This window comes from Gallus gallus, chromosome 1 (genome assembly GCF_016699485.2).
Source record: "Gallus gallus isolate bGalGal1 chromosome 1, bGalGal1.mat.broiler.GRCg7b, whole genome shotgun sequence".
In the NCBI taxonomy this organism is placed as follows: Eukaryota; Metazoa; Chordata; class Aves; order Galliformes; family Phasianidae; genus Gallus; species Gallus gallus.
Window position 1 is genome coordinate 138095318 of NC_052532.1, and position 24161 is coordinate 138119478.

Here is a 24161-nt window from a genome sequence, read left to right on the forward strand (position 1 = left end):
GTCCCAACACTATAGGACTGGCTCCCTTAACAAAATCTAACCCTCAATTTTCCTTAATTTCCACATATATATTTTGCCTCTTCTGTATATTTGTCTCTCTTTTTTTTTTTTTTCTCTTTAAGACAAAAAGAGTATCCATTTGCCAAAATGGATGTTGGAAATAGAATTTATTGATTGATGATAGGGGAGACTCTGTATTTAGAGAATTTGGAGTGGTGTATTATAGAGGAGTTAAAGTTTTCATAGAATCATTAAGGTTGGAAAAGAGCTCTAAGATCATCTAGTCCCACCCCACTGTGCCCGCTAACCATGTCCCTCAGTGCCACAACCCCATCATTCTTGGAACACCTGAGTGTCTTATTTCTGTCTTGACTTCTGCCTTCACTTAATCTTTGCTTGCTGCCCTTTAAAACACACAGAAATTTTACGGGATCTTGGCCAACATGACCAAGAAAAACTTTGAACATGCAATTTTGTTTTATATTCTACTTACTTTTGGAGGCTTATAAACTCTTTTGATGTCCACAAAATAGGGCAGATGAACCTAATTGTTTTCACTTTTTTTTTCAGTGCTATATTTATCTGCATTCTGAAATCTCTGCAGACCTACTTTCACTGTAACTGATCATAGAATCTTAAAGTTGTAGAATCATTAAGGTTGGAAAAGGCCATTCTGATCATCTCCTCCAACCATCAACCATGTTGCTTTTGGAATTCTCTCTCTTATTTTTAACTGTGCATTTTCTGAGCAGTGCAGTGGGATAAAAAAGCTTGTGCTGCAGCTTCTCTTTTCAAACTTGAAGAAACACATCTGCAGTGCTCTTTCAAAAAGTGACCAAATTCAATATGCTCTTTCTCACACCATTTTTATTCATATCCTTTGTGCCCATGGACAACAGAGTACATTGGTGCATGGACCCCCCTGCTAGCAGCTTCAGGCTGCTAAGACATCTTGGGCTGATTCAGGAATGCTGAAGTAACCTTCAGAGCACCTTGGAATGTGCTGAGAAATAGTTAAACAACTGGCACAGGAGCTCTGCATTGATTTGGCAAGTCTGCTTTGAACATAACTCACAATTCTGTACCCTGCCACATGTTCATTCCTGTGGTGCCAATATTTCAGATTTTGGCAGCATGACAATTTACCTCCTGTCCTAGGATTGGACTTCCCCCGTCAGAGTTTGCTGACATGATACGAGGAAACCATTTACCATTTCTGTTTGCTTGGAAAGATGAAGAGTTTGGCCTTCTGTGCTAGGTCACACCACCTTCAGCAATGCATTTTCTGTCATCCAGCAGGTCCGCTTCTTCCTCCCTTGATGAACCAACGTGACTCATCAAGATAAGTGATGGTAAGAGACTTAGGAAAAAGGCACAAAATGCCACCAGAAGGCTCTGCAAAGTACCACCTGGGTTATAACCAAGTCTGCCATATGTTGTCATGGTTGTGTCTTGCACAGTCTCACCTCTAGCCCAAGGACTTCCTATATTCCTATATTCTCATTCCAAGCTTCGCAGGTCCTCCATTTCAGAAGCCTTTTATCTGCATGTTTTGATCACAGTTTGACAGTCTCTCTCCATGTCTTTCCCTATAACCCCTAGTCCTTCTCTATTAGCTGTCAGAACCTTGGTCTTCACTTACCTCTTGATTTTGCATATTCCTGATGGCATTGTCTGTGCTTGCTAGATTTGAATATGAATGAAAGTATCACAGAACAGTTAAGGATGGAAGAGACCTCCAAGTCCATCTGGTCTCAACACCCTGCTTAAGCAGGGCCACTGAGAGCAGGCTGTCTGGCAGCATCTTCAGTAAGCCAATTAAACATTGTGCCTGATCTGAAACTCACTACACTCCGTGGAAACATTTTCATGGCACCTCAGTTGACACGGGATCAGGCTTTTAGGAATTGTATATTAAAATTAAGTACATATTGGAAAATTCAGAAAGCCACAATGTTTTTTCTTTTTTTTTTTTCTGTTATTGTATCAAAAAACCCTATATCTTGAAAGTTACTTAACTTTTTCTGCTTTAAGACCCAGTATCTAATATCTCTGTTACACTGAACACAGCCGGTGTTCTGCTGATGCCTCTTCCACTTGGATTATACAGCACGAACTTACTGTCATCATGTGCCTAGATTTCCTACCACATTAATGGGAATTTCACACAGGAACCTTCATATAGTCAGGACAATCTTGCCCATATCTCTATATGCTCCACTGTAGTACTTTTTTATAATGTAGTCCTTGATTTTAAAACTAATCAGGTAAATAAAAAAAAAGATTTTATAAGAGCAAATACTGAGAATTAAATTCATATGTAAAGAAAAATGCATGATATCCTGAATGTAACACATATTCTACCTAATCCCCTCTGCAATACATGGCAGCATTCTTCAGTTCCATTTGCTGCCATGACTTATTGGATTTAGTATTATCCTGTCTCCAGTCTGCTGTGCAGAATATTTCCTTTTCTTTAACAATCTTCTTATAATTAAACAATCTAATAACGAGATAATCATACACAGACTGACCTAAAAATAACTTCTTCGATTTTACAAAAATGGCATCCCGTGAAGTCTGAGTTTAATGATCTGAGGCAGGAAATCTTTTCTCAGCACTCATACCCACAGCAGACAGGGTTACTCAAAAGCCTTTTTTTTTCTGGAGGTCTCTTCCAAGTCTTTCCTTGCAGCCACATCTCTTTCCATTTAGTAGCCTCATTCTGCAGTTCTGATGTAACATATTGAAGACTGGTTTTGGATCGTAGGCTTTCTTGCTCCTGTAATTTCCTTCTTGAATGTCTCCTACTGTGATCTGAGCATCATCTGGAATTCTTATCAAAGGCTGTCGATGATTTTCTAGTCAATAAGAAAATGATTTCTTCAGTACCTTTCTTCATTTGGTGGTGACTTCAGTCCCATCAGATAAAGTATTCTTCCTTATTGCTCTAAACAACAGTAATTCATAAACTCCAATTAAACTATGCAGATTCACAGATATCTACAACATAAGCCATGATGTGGAAAGAAATGAAACATACTGGTTTAGGAAGTGGTTTGTGTTTTTCTCTGTGAACTGAAGGCAGCAGTGGGCACTTCTTGAGCTGGGGGAGCTGCAGTTCTTGGGGTCACCAGAATGCAGAGCAGTATGAGGGCAGCTGGAGGGCAGAGCTGGAAGTGTCAAACATGCTGAAAGCAGATAGCTTCTGTTGTCAATAGGAGTCATACCAGCTGCCTGCTGTAAAAAACAGCCTCCCATGTAATCTGTATCCTGTGTATACAAATAGTTCAGGTTTTCCAGTAATGGAAAACATAGCTAGTACTCAGGATGGGTAGCAAATAGCTGTGAGAGTGTGGATTTTTGCTTCAGTCACCTGTTCTCATCTCTTGTAGGAAGCGAACATATGTTAAAATGGCTTTGGAATCAGGTAATAATTTTTTGTACTTTGAAAAAAAAAAAGATAAAGAAGCTCAATTTGCACATTTCACAGGTGTTGTTTTCCATTTTGCACACAATGATTTTTACTGCAGAATGCTTGGCTGTTTAAACAGCCTGTACGTTTCTGGGAAATTAAAGTTAATCTGTTTGAGTTCAGAGATTTAAAGTTGCTGTTGAAGCAGATTGGTGTTTGATTTTCTGCAACTATACTGGTGATGTCCTTGTGATTATGATTTCCGTGTTTTGTACTGAAGTTAACTGAGGAGTGGCAGAGGTATATTCCCAGAAATGATGCTGTTCACTGTATTTCAGGGCAGAGAGGTGCTGTGTGGATGCTGAATTCAGCAAACTTTTGGGGTTGTGGGATTGCAGCAGCACATTGTGCTTTAAAAACAAGCAGCTTGAGAGCTCTGCTGAGCCTCTGGCAACGTGACAGCATAGCTTGTTCTTCCTTGCTCTTAAGAGGATGCGGGTACTTGACAGCACATGGAGAGCAGTATTGGTGACAGAACAAGGTAGAAGGATTGTAGTGGTGCAGAGTTTTTCTAAGCGTAATCACACCACACGAACTCAGTACTAATTCCTTTAGCCATTTGCTTTGTGATCCTTAATAGCACAAAGGATAGAAAAACAGAAATTTCTTCAGAAACTTCATGGAGGATGTGCACTCATGTAGAGACAATTATGCTTCAGAGCAGGGGTAAAGAGATGGTACTGTCAGGTGCGTCATGCTCAGTCTGCTTTTCCTCTGGATCAGATCATGTCCATGAAATGGAAAATATACATCATTGTGAAGGAGGCAAATGAGAATTTACAATTCCTCTTTAATTATGAATAAATCAGTAAATATATTTGCTTTTTTCTCCCTGCCATGTGGCTGATTTTGAAGGGAGATTTTCATTATATTATCAGTATTGGAATCTTTGTACATCTTCCTATGGATCATGTTGTGTATGTCCATTAATGTGATTGTATACTACGGATTCTACAAGTCTGCTAAAAATAACTGCCCATACACTTCTTGCTTTCAGCTTTTTGAAAATGATGCCTTGTTGATAATGTATAGTCTCTGTATAATGTGATAGTTCTTCAATACTCTCCTTGACATCTCCACATTAGCATATACTTTGTACAATTTTCACGTGAAATTTTGCTGTCTGTTATCTTTCTAGTTTACTGCTGACACTTGATACATAAATCTTGTGAAATTTGTCCTTCATCTCTCAGCTACAGTTAAGCAGCAAAGATCATCTGAAATAAATAAGTTCTTCTTGCCTCGTTTATCAACAGAGAGCTACTATGCCATAGATAGAATGACTTTGTGCTGTCTTTCAAAACTTAAATATTAACGTAGTTAATTTGTCTTCCTTGATGACTTGTTATTCCTTTCTGGTGTAGGTCTGAACAGAAACTGGAAGGAATATAGCCTTTCTCTCACACTGATTTTCTTCCTGAATACTTCATACCCTATAAAAACGAACACTGCTGTCCTTTGTGGCATTCCTACAAGAGGATAAGTACAATTGGGTCATCCAAGAGCAGTAGATGGACCATGACATTACCTATTCAAACAGTAGCCTGTGTGTGTTTGCCAGCAAATCCTCTCTGCGCACAACAAACCTACTGTTTTAGCAAGTTAAACAAAATCTGAGGACAGAATCTCTTGTGTAAAAGTTTCCTTGAGAAGATTAATTTATTTGTATGAATATTTATAAAAGGCCCAAGGAGATACAGGAAATCAACTGTAGGGATGCTCATTGTTAGAAGAAGTGCGTGTTATTAACTTAAGGCACTAATCAGCAGAAATATTTCAGAAGTGCTTTTCTTGGTACTCAACCAGACTGAGTGGCTGGAACAAGTGAGCGGAAGGGCTATGCCCCTTCCCAAGGAGGAGCTGCCGCTGCCTTTTGGCTTAGAGTTGTAGTATGGTGTGAATAATATACAACTTAAAGGCACCAAACCAGTAAAGGATAAGAGTGGTTTCATCATGATCAGGGGTTCTGGAGGAGTTCTGAGACACTTTAGAAGATGACGCTTGGGCAAGAAAACATCTGCTGCCATTTGTAAGGGAGTATCGTGCCAGTAGTCAAAGTGGGGACTTGGTCTCAGGCTAATATGTGTCAAAGCAGCATTATCTTCCACTGGCTTCACTTCAGCCTCTGCCCTACTCCCGCTTAGAAGAAGAAAAACCTCTTTGGAGTCGGGATAGGCATTCATCTACTGCAGCTCCCCAGCTGTAGTGCTGCTGCCCTCTCCGATCTCACTTTAGTCAGGCCACAGCTCTTACCCTCCTTACCCACTGAGGCTCTTCATAGTCATTCAGTCTTGCCTTCTCCTGCATTCCAGCCTGCCGATACCTCAGGAGGTGTTGAATAACAAGGAGGAGATTGCTCTTACAGCGTGATTCCCACCAAATGTCATCTTCAGGGACCAGGAAGCTATCACCTGCCTGCTATACAGAGAGCAGAATCATGAACTAAGGGCCTGCAGATCTTTGCTTTGCCCTCCTGACTGCCAGTGCTTTTCTGCTGTGATGTTGGTGGATAGGGTAGGCGGGCTGAGTTAACTCCTCACGGCTGTTCTCTCTGACTGTCCCAGACTGCAAGTTGTAGGGTGGTGCCCGACTGGAGCAGTACTGATGGATGTGGTCTTGAGAGCCCTACAGCTGCCAGCCAGCCAGCTGCTCGCACTTCTCCACTTCTCTATATCATTTTCTGTATCATCGATAAGTTTGGGGCATTTGGGAGGAGAACAAAAGAAAACAGCAACAGGCTTTTTTTGCTGTTGTTGTTTTTTTTTCTTCCCCATCAGGACCAGCTCAGATTGTGTTTGTCATAGCAGGACTTGAAGCAGTATTCCTCAAGAGCCGTGTTTCTCTGTAGTTTTCACCTTTTTGAAAGTCATAATCACAGGTGACAGCATTCTTCTCTAGCCCTGTTTCCTGGAGTCCTAATGATAAGGGGGGAAAAAGAAAGTACTCTCAAGTCACCAAGACATGATCTTAGGAAGAAAAGCCAGAAGTCTGCAGCATGAACAGTACAGGGGAAATTGTGTTTGGCCAACCTGATAGAATCAATGGAGGCATTTAGAGCTGGGTTGGATAGAGTCCTAGGCAGCCTGGTTTAGTGCGTGGCAACCCTGCCCACAGTAAGGATGTTGGAACTAGATGAACCTTAAGGTTACTTCCAGCTGAAGCCGTTCTGTGAATGACCAGTTAGTTAGATGAGAGGAGAGCAGAGGCTGTTCACTTCTGCAAAACTTTTGAAGCTCTCTCTTATTATGTCCTCCTTGTTAAGCTCAGGAAGTGTGGGATAGATGAGTGGACAGCAGGGTAAACTGAGAACTGTCTGACTTGCAGAGCTCAGAGGGCTGTGCTGCCATGCAGTGAGACCTAGACAGGCTGCAGAGTTGGGCAGCAAGGAATATTATGAGGTTCAACAAGGGCAAGTGTGGAGTCCTGCATCTCAGAAGGAATAACTGCATGCATCAGTACAGGCTGGGAGCTGACCTGCTGGAAAGAAGTTTTCTGGAGAACAACCTGAACGTCCTGGTGGGCAACAGGGTGACCATCAGCCAGCAGTGTGCCCTATTGGCCAAGAAGGCCAGTGGGATCCTGAGGTCCATTAAAAAATTCATGACCATCAGGTCAAGGGAGGTGATCTTCCCCCTCTACTCTGCCCCACTCTGCTCTACATGTCATAGTCATAGGATAGCCTGGGTTGAAAAGGACCTCAAAGATCATCGAGTTTCAACCCCTCTGCCATGAGCAGGGTTGCCAACCACTAGACCAGGCTGCCCAGAGCCGTATCCAGCCTAGCCTCGAATGCTTCCAGGGATGGGGCATCCACAGCCTCCTTGGGCATCTGTTGATGTTTGCACTCCTTCCAGTGCATCACCATCCTCTAAGTGAAAAACTTCCTCCTAATATCTAACCTGGATCTCCCCCATCTTAGCTTAAAACCATTCCCCTTTGTCTTATCACTATCAACCCATGTAAACAGTCATTCCCCCTCTTGTTTATACTCTCCCTTCAAGTACTGGAAGGCCAGTGTGAGGTCTCCCCAGAGCCTTCTCTTCTCCAAGCTAAACAAGCCCAGTTCCCTCAATCTTTCATCATAGGAGAGGTGCTTCAGCCCTCTGATCATCTGCATCATCTGGAGCTCTGTGTCCACTTCTGAGCTCCTCAGTTCAAGAGGGACATGGAGCTCCTGGAGGGAGTCCAGTGGAGGGCCATAAAGATGGTTAGGGGCCTCGAGCATTTGTCTTATGAAGAAAGGCTGAGGAAGAGAAAACTGAGAGGGGATCTTAACAATGTATAGAAATATCTCAAGGGCAGGTGTTTAGAGGTGTTTAGAGCCAGATTCTTTTCAGTTATACACAGAGACAGGATAAGAGACAATGGGCAGGAACAAACACAAAATTCCATCTGAATATTGGGAAAAACTTATTACCTGTGAGGGTGAGCAATGACACAGGTTACTCAGACAAGTTCTGGAGTTTCAGCCTCTGAAGATATTAGAAACCTGCTTGGGAATGATCCCCAGGGGATGGAGCGTCTCTTTCTTTGGACTGGGAACTGTCCCCTTTATTCCATTCATCTATTAATAGCAGCTTAACTCAGTGAGTGAAATCATTTTGCTAACTTGTCACCCCACAGTCTCACAGTGAAATGTTTGTTTCTTCTTAGTCATATTTTTCTATCACCTTGTAAACTGATTAACATATTTCATCAACATTTGCATGGGATTTTCACTCACAGCTCTTTACCAGATGTTGTCTAATATCAGATGTGAAGGTATTTAACTGCTCTGAGATGAGGATTCATATAAAGTTAGCTTATCTCCTAAATGAGACTTCGAAGGACCTTGTTTACCCCCTCTTCGTCCTGATATACACACTTTGTGCTATTCTAAGTGGCTATGCATTTTGCACGTGGACATGGAAAAAACTGTCTACAACCTGTCTTCAGTATTATTCCTGCTATCCTAGTCAAAAGGAGAATGAAAATTAGAGGCATGCCAAAAAGCTTTTCTTAATATCACAAAACTTTGGACTGATGCATATTATTATTGGTATGTCTGTGTTAAGTATTTTTTCATGTTTGAAATTTGCTTCTGATGATTGAATGTATCCTGATATGAATCTGTCACTATAATTAGTTTTAGCCAATATTAACAGGTTTTTGACAGATGAGACTATTTTTCTCTTTAAAAATAAGGATGTGAATTTTGTGACCCCGTGTTAATGCAACATTAGGCTTACATAGATGAAATCCCAGAAAGACTAATAGTAAACAGTGCTGAGCCCTGTCTGCTCTGGATCTTCAGCCAGTGCTGTAAGAGTAAACCTGAAGTCAATAATGAGGGAAAAAAACATCCCACTTTTTTACTCCAAATAGCATTACCTATTGCTATGTTGTCCTTGAATTTGACAAAAACATGTTAATATGATAAGGAAAAGTGTTTCTGAGATTGGTAAACATGGAGTTTTCAGTTAACACCACGTTCAACGTAAGCATTTGAAAGATGTTATGTGTATTGGTCTTGGTGTGCTGTGTATGATTGCTCATTCTTTCCTCCAAGATAGCTCATTTATGTAATTTTCCAATAATCTTAGGTCATTCGCTTTAAAGGACTTAGCTCTGCTCTCTTTGAAAGCAATGGCAGAGCCCCTACTGATTTTGACATTAAAATCTAAGAGTTCTGAAAGAGTGGTTTATTGTCTGTACCAGCTTGTGTGGCTTTTTGTTCTAAGAATTTACAGTGTTGAAGTGTCGATCCTTGGAGATTTCAACATGATATATTTTGGCTAAAGAATAACTTCTCATGCAGTTTGCCCTCTGCCAGGATGGCAAGATGCTGTAACACATTAATTCTTGTGGAAATTCTTTCTCAAGAAAAACCCCACAATAAGTGAAAGTGAGGAAGACTTATAACTTAATTGAGATGACATGATTTACTCTACTGGATAACTCTTCAGACATATTTTAACCCATTATTTTTGTGCATTTCCCTTTTGTTACCTTCTCAGGTGTCCCTCAATACCTGAAATAAAATACAATTACTGTTGCATTTCCATGAAAAGAATATTAGAATAGTTTCTTCATTTAAATGCTAGTAAAGTGGTTACTAACTGTTCATTTGATAGCAAAGAAACAAACATTCTGTTTATTATAAACAGCCAACCATTCCAAGAGGAAAATAAATGCATTATTAAGAATAGATTCCTCAGGTTTTCAAATCACTGAATGAAATATCACAGTAAGTACCTTGCTATAAAATCAGAAAACTGGGTTCTAGCTGTCAGAATGTAGATACTGTGTTCATTTTTACTGCTGCTGTAGTGGTATGTGCAGTAACTGTTCAAAGCTTACTCTTCGTTCATGTGTAAATCAGCTGCTGGCTGCCTTGAGGAGTACTGCCTTTTTTTTTTTTCACATTTCACAAAATCATAGGGGTTGGAAAGGGACATATGGAGATCATCTAGTCCAACCCCCCTGCTAAAGCAGATTCCCCACAGCAGGTTGCACAGGTGAGCATCCAGGCAGGTTTTGAGTATCTCTAGAGAAGGAGACATCACAACCTCTCTAGCCTAGCTTTTTCCAGAGCTGTAACCATCGAAGTAAAGGTTTTCCTCATATTCAGGTGGAACTTCCTGTATTTCAGTTTGTGCTCATTGCCCCTTGCCCTGTTGCTGGGTATGACTGAAAAGAGTCTGGCCCCATCCTCTTGACGCCTGCTCTTTTATAAGTGTTGATAAGATCTCCTCTAAGTTTTCTCTTCCCCAGGCTAAATGGTCCCAGGACTCTCAACCTCTTCTCATAAAATAGATGCTCCAGGTCCCTAATCATCTTTGTAGCTCACCTCTGGACTCTCTCCAGGAGTTCTCTTGAACTGAGGAGTCCAGAACTGGGCACAGTGCTCCAGATATGTAGAGCAGTGTAGAGGGGGAAGATCATCTCCCTTGACCCACTGGCCACACTCTTTTAAATGCACCCGAGGATCCCATTGGCCTTCTTGGGCACCAGGGCGCACTGCTGGCTGATGGTCACCCTGTTGCCCACCAGGACATTCAGGTTGTTCTCCAGAGAACTTCTTTCCAGCAGGTCAGCCCCCAGCCTGTACTGATGCATGCAGTTATTCCTTCTGAGGTGCAGGACTCCACACTTGCCCTTGTTGAACCTCATAATGTTCCTCTCTGCCCAACTCTGCATCCTGTCCAGGTCTTCTTGTATGGCAGCACAGCTTTCTGGTGCATCAGCTGCTCCTCCCAACTTCATATCATCAGCAGAATTGCTGAGAGTGCACTCTTATCCCTTCATTTAGATGAAGATGTTAAACAAGACCAGACCCAGTACTGACCGAGCCCTGGGGAATGCTGCTAGCTACAGGTCTCCAACTAGACTCTGAGCCTCTGCGTTCTGCCAGTCAGACAGTTCTCAGTCCACCCCACTATTCAAAATGCATAAGTTTGGTCTGAATATCTTAATTATTTCTGTTCTGCTGAAGTGATTATCAAGGCAACTTGTATTTGTGGGTTACACCAATCTTCCGTGTTCTCAGCAGTGTTCTTGGTCTACATTTGGGGCATCCTCCCTTTTTCTTTTCTTTCTGGCATCTCAATTATGTTTGATCCACTGGCCACATAGTAGAAGTGGGGAACTTTCTCATGCTGGGATATGTTTTTTTCCACCACTGTTCAGAGTATCTTGATTTGCAACCTTACTGACTTCTTGTATTTTAACCTTAGATGATCATATTACTGTTAGATTGTTTACGGTTTCCTCTCTATTTCTTGGCCATCTCTAGAAGTTGGTGTATTTAATGGTCTTTCTTCTGTTACATAGCTTTTTTTTATGTTACCTCTCTCATTCCTTCTCTACCTCCACTATTAGCTGTCAAATTTTTGTCAGCTCCTACTTTATTTTCTGCTTACTTTGATGTGAGAAGTTAATTTTATTATGCTTATGCTGCCTGAAGTAAATTCTGCATCTCTGTCTTATTCATTAAGTTTATCTGCTTGTTTACATCATCTTCAAGCTGTATCGTGTTATCTTATGTCATGCGTTATCATCAGACTGTTTGGTTTATCATTCTCATGAATTCAGGCTCTTGACTGGTCTCTTGGGTCAGAATGATAAATTTCTTAAGTGTTGGTGTAGACAAAGAAAAATAGGAAATAAATAAGCATGACTATCAGAGACTGCAGAAGATACAGGATCAGTGCTTGTCCCAGCTGCCTGTAGTCACGCATGCTTTGAAGGATCTGTCAACAATGGGCAACAGTGTTAATTTATTAAAGTGAGATTTCTTTTTCCACTCTTTGCACCCCTTCCATCCCTATTTCTGCTCCGTGCTTCACTCATAAGAAAAAACTGGGAAGGGAACCAAGTATGCATTAACACTGAGATGAATAACATGAACAATGGAGAGTGCAAAGGCTTTGAGAAAGAAGTGGTTTTGGTTCTGTATGTAGTATGAGTTGGAAAGCAGGAAAATGAAGAGTTCAGAAAATAAAATAGATCTTAGGTAGCTTTGTGCCTAATTTTAGTCTTTGGTTTTAAGATTATGTTATATAATTTAATAATAATATATTTTTATCAATTTCAGTACAATGATAGCTGTCTGATATTCATCTTATATCTACAAAACTCCCCTCAGTATCCTGTGATTCTGTTAAAACTTGCCGCTAAGAGTTATTCTGTTCTTGATCACTAGCAGTTGCATATGGTTTTCCATATAAAAATGCATTTTATTCAGCATATTTTGCATGATTAAAAGTAGCTTACTTTTTAAAAAAGAAATATCTAATATTTAACAGCATTCTCCCATTTTCTCCTGTTTTTTTTTTTTTAATTTGTTATTTCTGTGTTGACATTTCAATTACTTTATCTGACTGCTTCAAAAATACCTATAAAAAGCTACTTATCACCCCTTTAGTAACAACACTGTTCTGCCCTCACTGGCTATATTATTAGTTACATCGTTAGTCCGTAAGAATGATTTAAGGAGTCACTTAGGAATTTGGATTTTTATTTTGCTTCAGCACAGTTTCTTCTTTCTTTTTTATTGTGAAGGTACCCTACAAGTTATGGCATGTAATCTTTATTTCCTTTTATTTTAACGCAACGTTATTCTTGCTAATAAATCCAAGAACCCTGAATTAAGAGCAAGAAATCTTTGTTGTGTGAAAACTAAAAATAACAAATCTGAGTACAGTATCCTCATTGGCTAGTATTGTATTCTGTTATGTCACCACCCTTTTCCATATCTTCAGCAGCAGTCCTTCTTTTTTTTTCGGAACACGCAGCAGTAGTTTTCTCCAAGATAACAAATGTCCGCACCATCCATGTGGTACCGTAAGAGTCTCATTCTGTCACTTCCTTCTTTAGTTCTTTCAGCTATCTCAGATAATGTTTCCTAAATTAGAAAAATGTTTGATCTTAACTACTACTTCTGCAGTTCTTCCAAGTTTTCTCTGCTTATTGTTGGAGAAGATTTGCACTGTTGAAAATAATGTTTGCCCCGATAAAGGTACACACATCTTTCTCTTCTGTTGTTGAGTTTTTATCCATCCAGTAATGTGGTCATTTTTAGTGTCATGGTTTTAAAACTGTCAAAACAGAGAATAATAATGAAGGATATGATGCCATGGGTCATGGCACTTGCTAATTAGCAGGAGGATATTAATGCACTTTACATTTTGAACTGAATTCTTATCTTTGTCCATTTGTTTCCTGAATATTATACACAAGGTAAAAAGAAAAAAAAAAAAGTCTGATCACACAATAACTCTTTGCATGAAAATTCATTGTTGGCTTTTTTTTCTGTTTTTCCCTTGTGGTAGTGATGGCTGTCATGTTCTTCTGCTTATCATTTTAACATGTATTCAGATAGTTTCTTTTCAGGAAAAATTCCCCATAGGCTTTTCTTGTTGGGGACAAAAAATGTGCAGCTCTTCCCTAACATCCTTACATCACATGTAGTAAGAAATGTAAATTAAAAAAAGTATACACAGATTATAATGAAGCAGCTCATTATTGAGTCACTACCAGTGCCAAAGATGGGCCTAACAGCACATGAGACCATCAATATTTCTTTCTTGTATTTTGTCTTGTTCCGTCACAGCATATGATCTTCATCTTATCTGATTAAGAAGTTCTAGAGTGATCTAAACGCAGCCTAAAAATGTTCATGTTGGGTGTGGAAGCAAGTACGACTTCTCACTTTTCTTCTTCAGTAAGGATTTGATCAAGTAGTGGAAGAATGGGAGGAAGAGCCCATACTTCCTTAAAAAAGAAAAAAGGCATTTCCAGTGAAACGGAAATGGAGGAAAGTGTGCAAAGATTGGAAGAAAAGGAAATAAGGCATCTAGTTATCTGGGTGTCATCCATACTCTGCCTGATTAGATGTGGTTTCTTGATGCTATCTATGGAGTAAACCTCACATACATCTTATGGGCCAATTCATTCAGAAGTTCATTTGGAAATACTGCTTTGTTTTGTTCTGCAGTGATGCACGTGGAGAAAATTACTATATAGGGTGCTTCTTGCTAAGTATCTACATCTGCTGTGGCTCATCTCTAGCTTCCTGATAAACATACAACTACCAGATGTTATCTGAAGAGTATGTTGTTGGCAACTGGATGGCATGGTCAAGGACTGGTTGCTAAAGTAACGTGATTTGTCAATATGTATAAGCAATGTTAATTGTATTCTGCTTTTTTTTTTTTTTGTCTGTTACTGCATTGCAGTCTTAAACCCATAAGAAATAGATTGAAATTGTAACATAAGGGATGTTGCAAGCTTTGTTTCATTGAATGAAAATGGCATAAACAGGGAGCATCTGTCATGTTCTTAAACCCAACAGTTTTGGTGTTTTTCTCATTATTCAAATTGCCTTTGGATAGTCCTATGTTTTTCTATCATATCTTGCAGCTATATGCAAAGTCTAAAATACTAAGATGCTAAAAAAAATAATTAGATGTTCAGTTGTTTGTGATGCCAGGAGACATTAGGAATAACCGAATATTTACATGATGTGAAACCATATATTATGCCAGTTCTTGGTAGTAATACCTTACTCTGGGCAGTTTTTTTTTGTTTCCTGGGTTATTGTACTAAACACAGGTGCTTTCTCTAAGGCAAGCTTTTTGAGCCTTGGAATTTGAGTTAGGGGAGCAGTGTATATTCTTGAGCTGACAATCTGTAGAAGTGTGTTTATCTTAAGACAAGCAGCTATCCTAGCGATTGCTGTCCTATTTTTAAATTCCAATCTAAAAAAGCTGTAATTTCAATGAATGCTGACTTTCACATAGCATAAAATTGGCTGCTTTCTTTCTGTAGAGAGAGGTGGCAAGGAGTTTTTCTGGAAGGGCTAAATATATCTTGTCTTTTGACCTTGATTCTATTTTATCACTATTTTTGGTAAGCTGGACAAAATCAATTACATCAATATTCAGTATCTGAACGTCAGGTGTGGTAGCAGCTCAGTCTTTGTCCTCCAGTTTAAGAACGCTTGTGCCTCTCTGTATACATTTTCAATCCAGTGTTTGTGTTACCTAGTGAACAGAGAAAGCACTTTTACAACACAGACTTTGTACAAATATGCTTGCATTGCTTACGTGGTTAGATTTTAAGTGTCATTTCTGTCTTTTTTTTTGCTTTTCTACATAATTCCTGAACTTCGGTCAGGAAATTTCTAATGCAATTTCTATCTCTCTTCTTGTGAATTAAGAAATGGTACAATTTGCTTTGTAAAATCACTAATGACAAAGACAACAAAACAAAGTCCCTCCTTTGGATTCGTCTCAGTATCCTTAAATCTTTACTACTTTGTTCTCACGCCTGAAATCTTCATTTACAAATGGACATCCACCACTATGAGTGCTACAATTTCTTCTTTCTCTGTTCTCTCTCAGCTTTCCAGCCTAGCTGGAAGGTACATAACTTCTTTCATTATTCCTATGCTAGCTTCTGTTTACGTTGTTTAGCTGCCACTTCTCAAGGTGCATCACATCTGCACTTGTATTTACCCCTTTGTTTCATTGCTTTTATTTCTTCATTTCATTCCCTTCGCTCTGCATAAGTGTTTTCTGCTCTACCATTTCTTTGGGATCTGTGCTCCTTCCACATTTTTGTCTTGCTTTAATTCTGTCCTTCAGCTTGTGTCAGAACTTCCTACTCACGGCAATATACAATGTTTTCTTGCCATATAAAATTTTATGTATTTTGCAAAGCACACTTATGATAACTAGCCATGTAGTAATCTAGTTAAACATTTTTAAAATTATTCTTTATTTCTTTTTGTGTTAAAAGGAACAATTTAACTCAGCCAAGCACATGATGTTTGAAAATGAAAGGTCTTTTGAGGTAGCTGGCTGCCAAGTGTCACGTTTTGGGAATGAGATACAGTCAGCACCTCTCTTACATTCACCTGCAGGCTGTCATTCACACTTGAGCAGCTGACCTCGTATTTTTGGCACAAGGACTCATGGAGGAGTGGCCCCAGTGCTCCTTTGCAGGTGGGTAGGGGATGCCCAATGGATCTGTTTTGTCCAAAGGTACAGTGACAGGGTGCAGTCCCCAGCCATGGTGTAGCACTGCAGCTCCTTGTGTCAAGTGTCCCCTTATGCCCCTAAGACATTCTAGGAGCGGGCAGCAGGGCTGTGTTCCCAATTAGTCTGATGCAAATATGAACAGTTTGATGCATATGTGAAGTTGACATTGTGATAACTCTCAAGAACCTGTCCTGTACCTTGATCCTCTCCATATGTAACCATGCTTCTCTCCTGTTTCTTATGGGATGGAGCACGCAGTCTAACCTGTCACAGAAATACTACTATATAAATACTACTACATTTTACCATCCTAAATTGTTGCGGTGGTAATTCCATTGATAAACATAGAATCATAGAATGGTTTGGGTTGTAAGGGGCCTTTAAGATCACCTAGTTCCAACCCCCCTGCTCTTAGGCAGGGACACCTCACACTAGATCAAGTTGCTCACAGCCCCATCCAGCCTGGCATTGGATGCTGCCAGGGAGGGGGCATTCACAGCCTTGCTTGGCAACCTGTTCCAGTGTCTCACCACCCTCACAGTAAATAATTTGTTCCTGATATCTAGGATAAATCTACCCTCTTCCATTTTAAAGCCATTTTCCCTCATCCTGTCTCTACCTACCCTTATAAAAAGTCCCTCCCCAACTTTCCTATAGGCCGCTTTAGGAACAGGAAGGCCACTATAAGGTCCCCGCGGCGCCTTCTCTTCTCCGGGCTGAAGAGTCCCAGCTCTGTCAGCCTGTCCTACTAGGGAAGGTGCTCCAGCCCTCTGATCATCTTCATGGCCCTCCTCTGGACCTGCTCCAACAGCTCCATGTCCTTCTTGTGTTGGGAGCCCCAGAACTGGACACAGTACTCCAGGTGGGGTCTTACGAGAGCAGAGCAGAGGGGCAGAATCACTTCCCTCAGCCTGCTGGTCACACTTCTCCTGATGCAACCCAGGATATGGTTGGCCTTTCTGGCTGCAAGCACACATTGCACATATATATTACAACATGAAATTAGGCAGATTCAAAGACTTTTTTTTTTTTTGTCATGTCAGATTCACTCCAGCATCAGAGATGTTTCTTCTTCCTCTTCACTTTGTCTACAGAAAAGCACTTTGTCTCATTCACTAGTGCTTGCCCTGAGCCTTCCTGCTCCCGTCATGCTACTGGATGTGACTGTCTGTCTGTCTCTGTCTGACAGTGCCTCCAGAGATGAACCTGGCAGCTGTGCCGCTGCCAAAAAGTATTGCTCAAAGGGCTTTTTGTCAGATGATGTGAAGCTTGCTCATGAGCTATGACTAACATTGCCTCTTAAAACAATAGGTATGTTTATTTTATGAGCCATATGGCCCAAACTGGCCTACTGCTATATAGGTGTGAAAGAAAGGCTGAATAAATGTAATTACTTCTGAGTGCTGAGCTCTACAATGAAAAGTTTCTGTGGTAATGTAATTACTGGATTGTGATTTATATACTGTATCCATACTTCCTCAGGTTATTTCTGTTTGAAAAACAATGGTTTCAGGGAAAAACAAAAAATCCAGCCCTAAGTAATTAGTTCTACTGAACTACTGTTGTGCATATTATACCTAAAAGTAAATTTGAAATATGTGGCTGTTAGAAGCAAAGAGATTTCACCTGAGGGTTTTGCTGATGGATCACTGGAAGCTCGTGAATATGCATCTTTCTGTTCTTGTGGGGTCTCTGCAGAATACTTAATAGAATCTGAATTAGTAATCCTGACTAATGAGATGGACCCTTTGTAGTCCCTTCAAAACTTCATAGCTGTTAAAAAAAATGTTACATGTACAAAACAGTAGGTAAGAACCTTTCAGATGAATAAAAGATGTAAATATAGTTGGGTTATGAGTTTCCCCTTATTAGAGCTTTCACTCAGTGAAATGGTGATTGTGGTAGGCATGACTCATGGTAATCGAAGTTAGATTTTCTCTGAGCACCGTTTTCTTAAAATTATGATTTGATTAAAGAAAAATATAAAATGTTTTGCTATAGTTCTACTGTGGGCTTCTCGAAGAAGTAGTGAGCAAATTGCTGTGTAACTGTTCTTGGGGAAGTAATGCAGGGATTGTGCTTGGGGGGTGCTGCAGCTCGGGTGTTTTAAACACAATGCAGGTCTGCCTTTGTGTGCCCTTAATCTGTAGCAGGGTAATGCGTCAGAATGCACTGACTTGGTTTTCTGAGGTCTGATAGATCGTTTTATGGACTTGTTCTTAGCACAGCCTATTTCATATCTAAACGTGGTACATCTTAGGCATTTTTCTTACAATTAGTGATTACAGATTAGATCAGATAAGATTAGATAACGCACACATTCATCATACGAACCACACAAAGCCTGCAGTTTCTTTCTTCTGACATAAATATGCAATATGAGAAAAAGATGCAGTGTAATACAAAGCAGTGACAAAATGAGCATATCAGGGAACACACACCCAAGCACGTTTCTCAGCTCGGTTTAGACGAACCCATGCACCAACCAGGAGAACCTGAAGATGGCTGTGAGCTCTGTCCTGATTTTTACCTTACAACAAACTGACAAAATGATATGTGATGCAAAAAGGTGGTTATTTTTGGCAACCTGTATCGATTTCCTATTCACACAGCAACTGGTGGCAACTAAAAATAATCCCGTTTTAGTACCAGCTAGGAATCTGCTCACATTTGGCAGACAACTGACATGCACGAGTAAAAATTTAAGACCCCTTGTTCTGCGATTTCGTTCAAGCCCGCTCATCAAGCTTAGTTTGCTGCCGTTTGAAAGCTATCGAAAAGCCATTAACGGGCAGGACTGCGAGAGCCGCAGTGCAGCAGCACACCTCAGCGCTGGGAGAATGTGGCTGCAAGTGCACGCCAATTAAATCTTGCTATTCCTGGGCATGTGGGATTGGGAGCGGTGTCAGTCAACCGCTCTACAATAGCACGTGCAGCGGTCGTGGTTCAAGGCACACAGAGGTCTGTCGGAACTCCGGCAGCCGGGTGAGGATGGCCTGGGAGCCTCTGCGGGATCCTGGAACAGAACCTGTGCTGAATAATGTATTCTGAGGTATACTGGATATCTGAGGAGGGAAGGGCTCTAAATAATGCATTTGCCGGGCACGACAGTTGTAGCAGAAGTGGATGCTGAAACCTGTAGCGAGACTGCAGCCTGAGATGAAAGAATGTCTCATTACCATTTTATCAAATGCTGTAAGTAACAAAATGGTTGTTTTGATTATTAAGCTGTCTTTTCATTTTGCGAGGTGTGTCTTTTCAATCCGTATGCAAAAAGTCGGAGGCAGATGATGCATGATGTCAACGTGGTAGTCGGGAAGGGGAGCTGTTACTTTGCATGTGAATATGAGGGCAGAGCAGTGGTGCTTTTTCTCCTCTGTTCAGAGGGACAACTTCATTGTGTGTGATACAGCTCTCGTTCTGAACTTCATGTTGATTAGCTCTTTATACTTCTTAAAATTAATCACTGAAGAAAATAATGGTCATAAAGAAGCCTGTCATCCATAGCTGTAACGTTAAAGATGACTGTAAAGATGCTCTTAACACTTTGCAAGCGTGATACAAATGAGAATAGCTTTGTAATTCATCTCTTCATCTGTTGTATATCAAACCTTTCTATACCCCTCTTATTGGAATATTTACCTATTTGCTGGAACAGGCTTTAAAATAAAAATGAACTTTTAACCTTGAATCATGCGAGCTACCTCCTTAAAGCATGAAGCTGGAATGTGTGCTAAATGTATTGATTCAGTGCAGAGCAAATTCCTAGCAGCATTTCTTTTTTTAATCTGCTTGTCAAGACTGTGCTTGTCCTGCTAAGCTGGATCTTTTTCTAGCTTTTTGGTCTTGATCCAGCCCTTGAATGGAAATTGCTGTTTGAACATAATAATGACTTATCATTTAGATATGTTTTGGACAGCCAGAAGGAGTTTATTATCTATGAGTATTTTTTACTGCAGGACTTGGAAAACTTCAGACTTCTTGGGTTTGTCACATTTTTTTAAGGTAACAAATGGCAGATTGCCATAGAAGCCTTTTTTTCCCAGATTGTGGTCTTTGATGATGTAAGTGTACCAAGGTCATATCTGAAACTGCTTTTAAAATACTGTATTACAGTTAAGAAGCCAATAATGAGGCTCTTTGATGTTTTCTTATGAAATCAAGGTGCCCTGGAAGTATTTTTGGAATTCAAGGGGAAATGAATTATGAGGGTTTCCTCCTGTCTGGTTTCAGTGCGATGTGTGCAGGGAGTACTGATGGGAGTTCCAAGCCTGTTCATGCTGAGAAGCACAGATTGGTTTTACAGCCTAGTTCTAAAGGCGCATTCTAAGAATAAGTCTTTGAGCCTGTCATGAGACTTGAGAAATGCAAATGGGGAATTCGCAGCATAATGGCTTGAAGATGTCAGAAAAGTATTATTCTGTCTCTTTGGTGTTGCTTTCTTAGACTGCATGTGGGCATGTGTGTTCAGTGGCATATTATGTGTGTGTAAGTATAATAATACCATAGGTTCTTGAAGGGGAAAGAGATGAGAATCACTGTGAGTTTCTCAAAAAAAAAAAAAAAAAAAAAAAAAAGCCAATGATAACTACTTGCAATGTTCGCTGCATTGGTTGGAGGGCAGGGATGAAAGACAGCAGAGGGAAGGGTGAATGTACAACTCAACAGTCTTCACAATATTGCTTATTTCCACTTCTCCAAATTCAAGATTTTGTAGTGAGAGATTTCTCACTAAATCAATATATTTCACCACATAGCATTTCTCCTTCCAAACAGCATGCTTTAGAAGAGGTGCTGGCTGGAGGACTTTTTACTGCCTATGCTTCCCCATACAGAATTAGCCAATTTGCTTCCACCTCCACCTGTAATTAGTGGAGGAGAAACCAGCATTAGTGTTCCTCCTCTAAGCCTTCCCATTTGACTTCACATACCAGTAAGTGTTACTGATGTTGGTGTTTGGTGGAGTGCCCAATACGGGTCAGGGCTGACCTTTAGTGGTAGTGCCAGTGATGCTCTGAGGTCTGCTGAGAGCACCTGAACCTTGCAGACCATTGAATGAGTCTTTATACCCCACTTTGTGTTTAGTTCATTTCACTCATGATTTCTGTGTTAGAGGAAAAGACACTGAACAGAGGCCACATGTTTGCAGAGACTACTGTCTCTAGGTCTGTTCTGGGGAGGGAGGATATCTAAAAGCTATAAATTAATGGCACTTGAAAGGCATTTTTTGCTCATGGTATTTTATGAACTGTAGTGGTATCTGCTTGGCTTTTACATGTGTCTGCACATTGTGTTTTGATCTCTGTGGCCAGGAGTGTGGAGATCTGAACTGAGAAGGTCTATATGTATTCTTCTAGTGCCTTACTTCAGTTTTACTAATCATTGCACTGCTCCCACTGTGAAAATGAGATGCACTGTCACCATCTTGTCATAGCAACGCCCAGGTTGGAAGCAACCTGGCCAGGTTTGTAGCCCATCCTCCTGCCCACCTAAGCAAGGCACCTGTGTGGTCACACCCGCTATGTATACCATTGTGGCATCTTCAAGCAGCACAAGCAGCAGTTCGAATGCAAGCAGCATGTGCCTGTTTGGTCGAGCAGCTCATGTTGTCACTGCTGGTGTCCATATCTCTTTGCGGCCTAGAATCGTCAACAGTGGGAACTGGCAGTCTTGCCAATCTCCTTAGCAATTAGCTTGTGCAAGCTATTTAGCAGAGAGCTCAGTGGTACGTAGGAGAGTACCACATGGTATCTGCCAGCTGCAGGGTACCATTTTATCTTAATGATTTGTGTGACAGACTGTGCAAATGAATGTTAGTTTGCAAATTAGATGGCACCTTCCTGCTAACTTCTCTCCCCAGTATGTCTGTCTATGACATTAATGTCATCATTTGTATGTTATGGCTCCTGTGCTCTGGATTTCTTCTAAGGGATTTCCAAAGGTAATAAGGAAAACAGTGCTTTTGTTGGGAGGCTTGAATTAGTTGTTCAAGACTCTGATTCCCACTGTAAATGTGATCATGTGATCAAACTTGAGTGTCAGAATCTACTTCCATTGGCTTGAGATTCCTTTTACCTCCTTCGTAGGCATTACAAAGAAATGAATTGTGTTTTGTTAAAGTCCAGTACTTAGAGTTCAAGGCTGGAGTTATTAACTAGATGCTTATTGATGAATTTAGTTCAGAACATGAAACAAGATAAAAAAGCGAGCATTACCAATCTCCCCAACGTTCAATCCGTATTAACCCCAGCACTTGAATATATGGTCAAGGATACGTTTGTGGAGAAAATTACTTAGAGTAGAAGATGCTATGGAAGATCTGGCCTCTAAACATTGTTCTATCTTCAAAGGGTAACCTATACTGATTTATTCCTTCTTTTCACTGCTTCCTAATGTAGTATTTAAAAAATCTATATACTACAGTCATTTTTTCTTATATTACAAAAATAAAATTGTCTTGACTTTAGTCTGCAGTGCCAGAGACCTTAATCATGTACTTTGTCTTGAAAGGCTAAAGCTAGCAGTAATAGGGATGTCATCTTGAATATTTTTCATACTAATTCACAGAGTATTTGGTAATAAAATTACCATAGTATTTATGAATAAAAGAGTAAATTCTTTGAATTGTTCTTATGGTTTCCATTTTACTTAATTTCACTTCCACCTTTTCATAGCTAGCCATTTCAATATATTTTCTGTTTCAGTAAAGTTATTAGCTGCTAGAACACAGCACAGTTGGATGAGCATTTCAACCATGGCTTCGTCAGTTTCCTTTTCACCAGATAGGCTGAATTAGCACACTCCATGATGTTTTCAAGGAAAGAGGTGTATCATCACAAGTTGTTGCTTAGCACTTTGAATTCAGTCTAGGTTCTTTTGCTAAGTAATTCAGCCCTTCTCACTTCACTCTTCTGTGGCTCCAGTCTTGTGCCACAGCAATAGATCTGCCTGAACTGTATGCATCTTGGAAAAGGGTCAGGGAAGATGTGATGTGATACATTAGTTTTAGTTTACAGGGAATGGGGACTTGAACTTGATTATCTTGTGGATGAAGAGGCAGTACAGGGAGAGAAACACATGATACATTCGTGTCAGCTTTCTTATGCTGAGACATTGTGGTGATGCCATCTTTGTTCAGTGCGGTGAAGTTCTGTAGCTTAGACTAGTAAGCTACTAAGTAAGAAAGGGAGCCTGAAAAGAAGAACTGGGAGTCCCCTAACAAAAAAAAAAAACAAAAAAAAAAACCAAAAAACAAACAAAAAACAAACAAAAAAAACCACTTGCCCTTGTGGCAGTGTGTTCAGAATGTGTGGTGACCTAAGTAAAGGTGACACATGGGTGCTCTGTTACACTATACCTTTACTGGAGTGAGAAAACTACTGGAGTCTTCAAAGTATTTTCTTCTTTCCATCCTTCTGTTCCAGGGTCAAGCAGGATGTGGTACTAGATAAGTATTTAGTGCATTTTGTGATGTCCTAGAGAAGTTTCATGCCCTCTTGGTTATATGCAGAATCTAATACCAGTAAGGAGCTCAAGATACAAAGAAGTAGAATTTATGATGGTAAGAGGAAGATCTGCAGATAGAAGCAAGATGTCTATACTGGCCCTTATTGAACAGCCGTCTCTTTAGCTGAAGATGGTGTTTCATGATGGTGTCAGCTTAGTACATTGTGGCTGCAGGGAAATGTTCCTTTTCCTTGCATATGCTTATGGCTTAAAGTAAGGTTATTACTGAAATGAAATGTCTAGGACAACTGCTTAAAATGAAATTGGAAGAAAGAGATGAGGGTCATCTTCCCTGGGAATCCAGAGAGAGAGAGGATCAGTTGGGTGTGCCTGACCACTGACTGCAAGGAGATAAGGTCTTGCAGTACTTATTTATTTATACCCTTGAGTTCCTGGATTCATGTGATGCTGACAGAAATTCAACTTTATTTTTTTAATTTGAACTAATTTCATACCTAAATATGAAAAACTTAGAAATCTGGATGACATGGAAGAAGTAAAAAGTACCTTTAATATCTGTATGTAGACATGGAAAGTAATATTTAGAAAAATGTACTTTGGGCTGATAAGTAGCCCAATTATCTTTGTGCTTCTGTAATACTGGTAATTTAATAATTTGTCAAGTATGCCTCCAACAGAATAAAATGTTCCTAACG

General features: G+C 40.2%; 1 protein-coding gene across 3 annotated transcripts in view; it reads left to right on the forward strand.

Moving 5' to 3' along the window:
* Positions 1-24161, forward strand: part of MYO16 (myosin XVI) — a 366647-nt gene that overhangs the window by 52862 nt on the left and 289624 nt on the right. The window contains exon 1 of one of the 3 annotated variants that reach the window (XM_416950.8): positions 18950-19194. The exons of the other annotated variants lie outside the window; for them this stretch is intronic. Coding sequence (XP_416950.4) covers positions 19167-19194 — 28 coding nt within the window. The 5' untranslated portion in view covers positions 18950-19166. Of the gene's footprint in view, positions 1-18949; positions 19195-24161 lie in introns of those variants that run through there. 3 annotated transcript variants of the gene reach the window in all.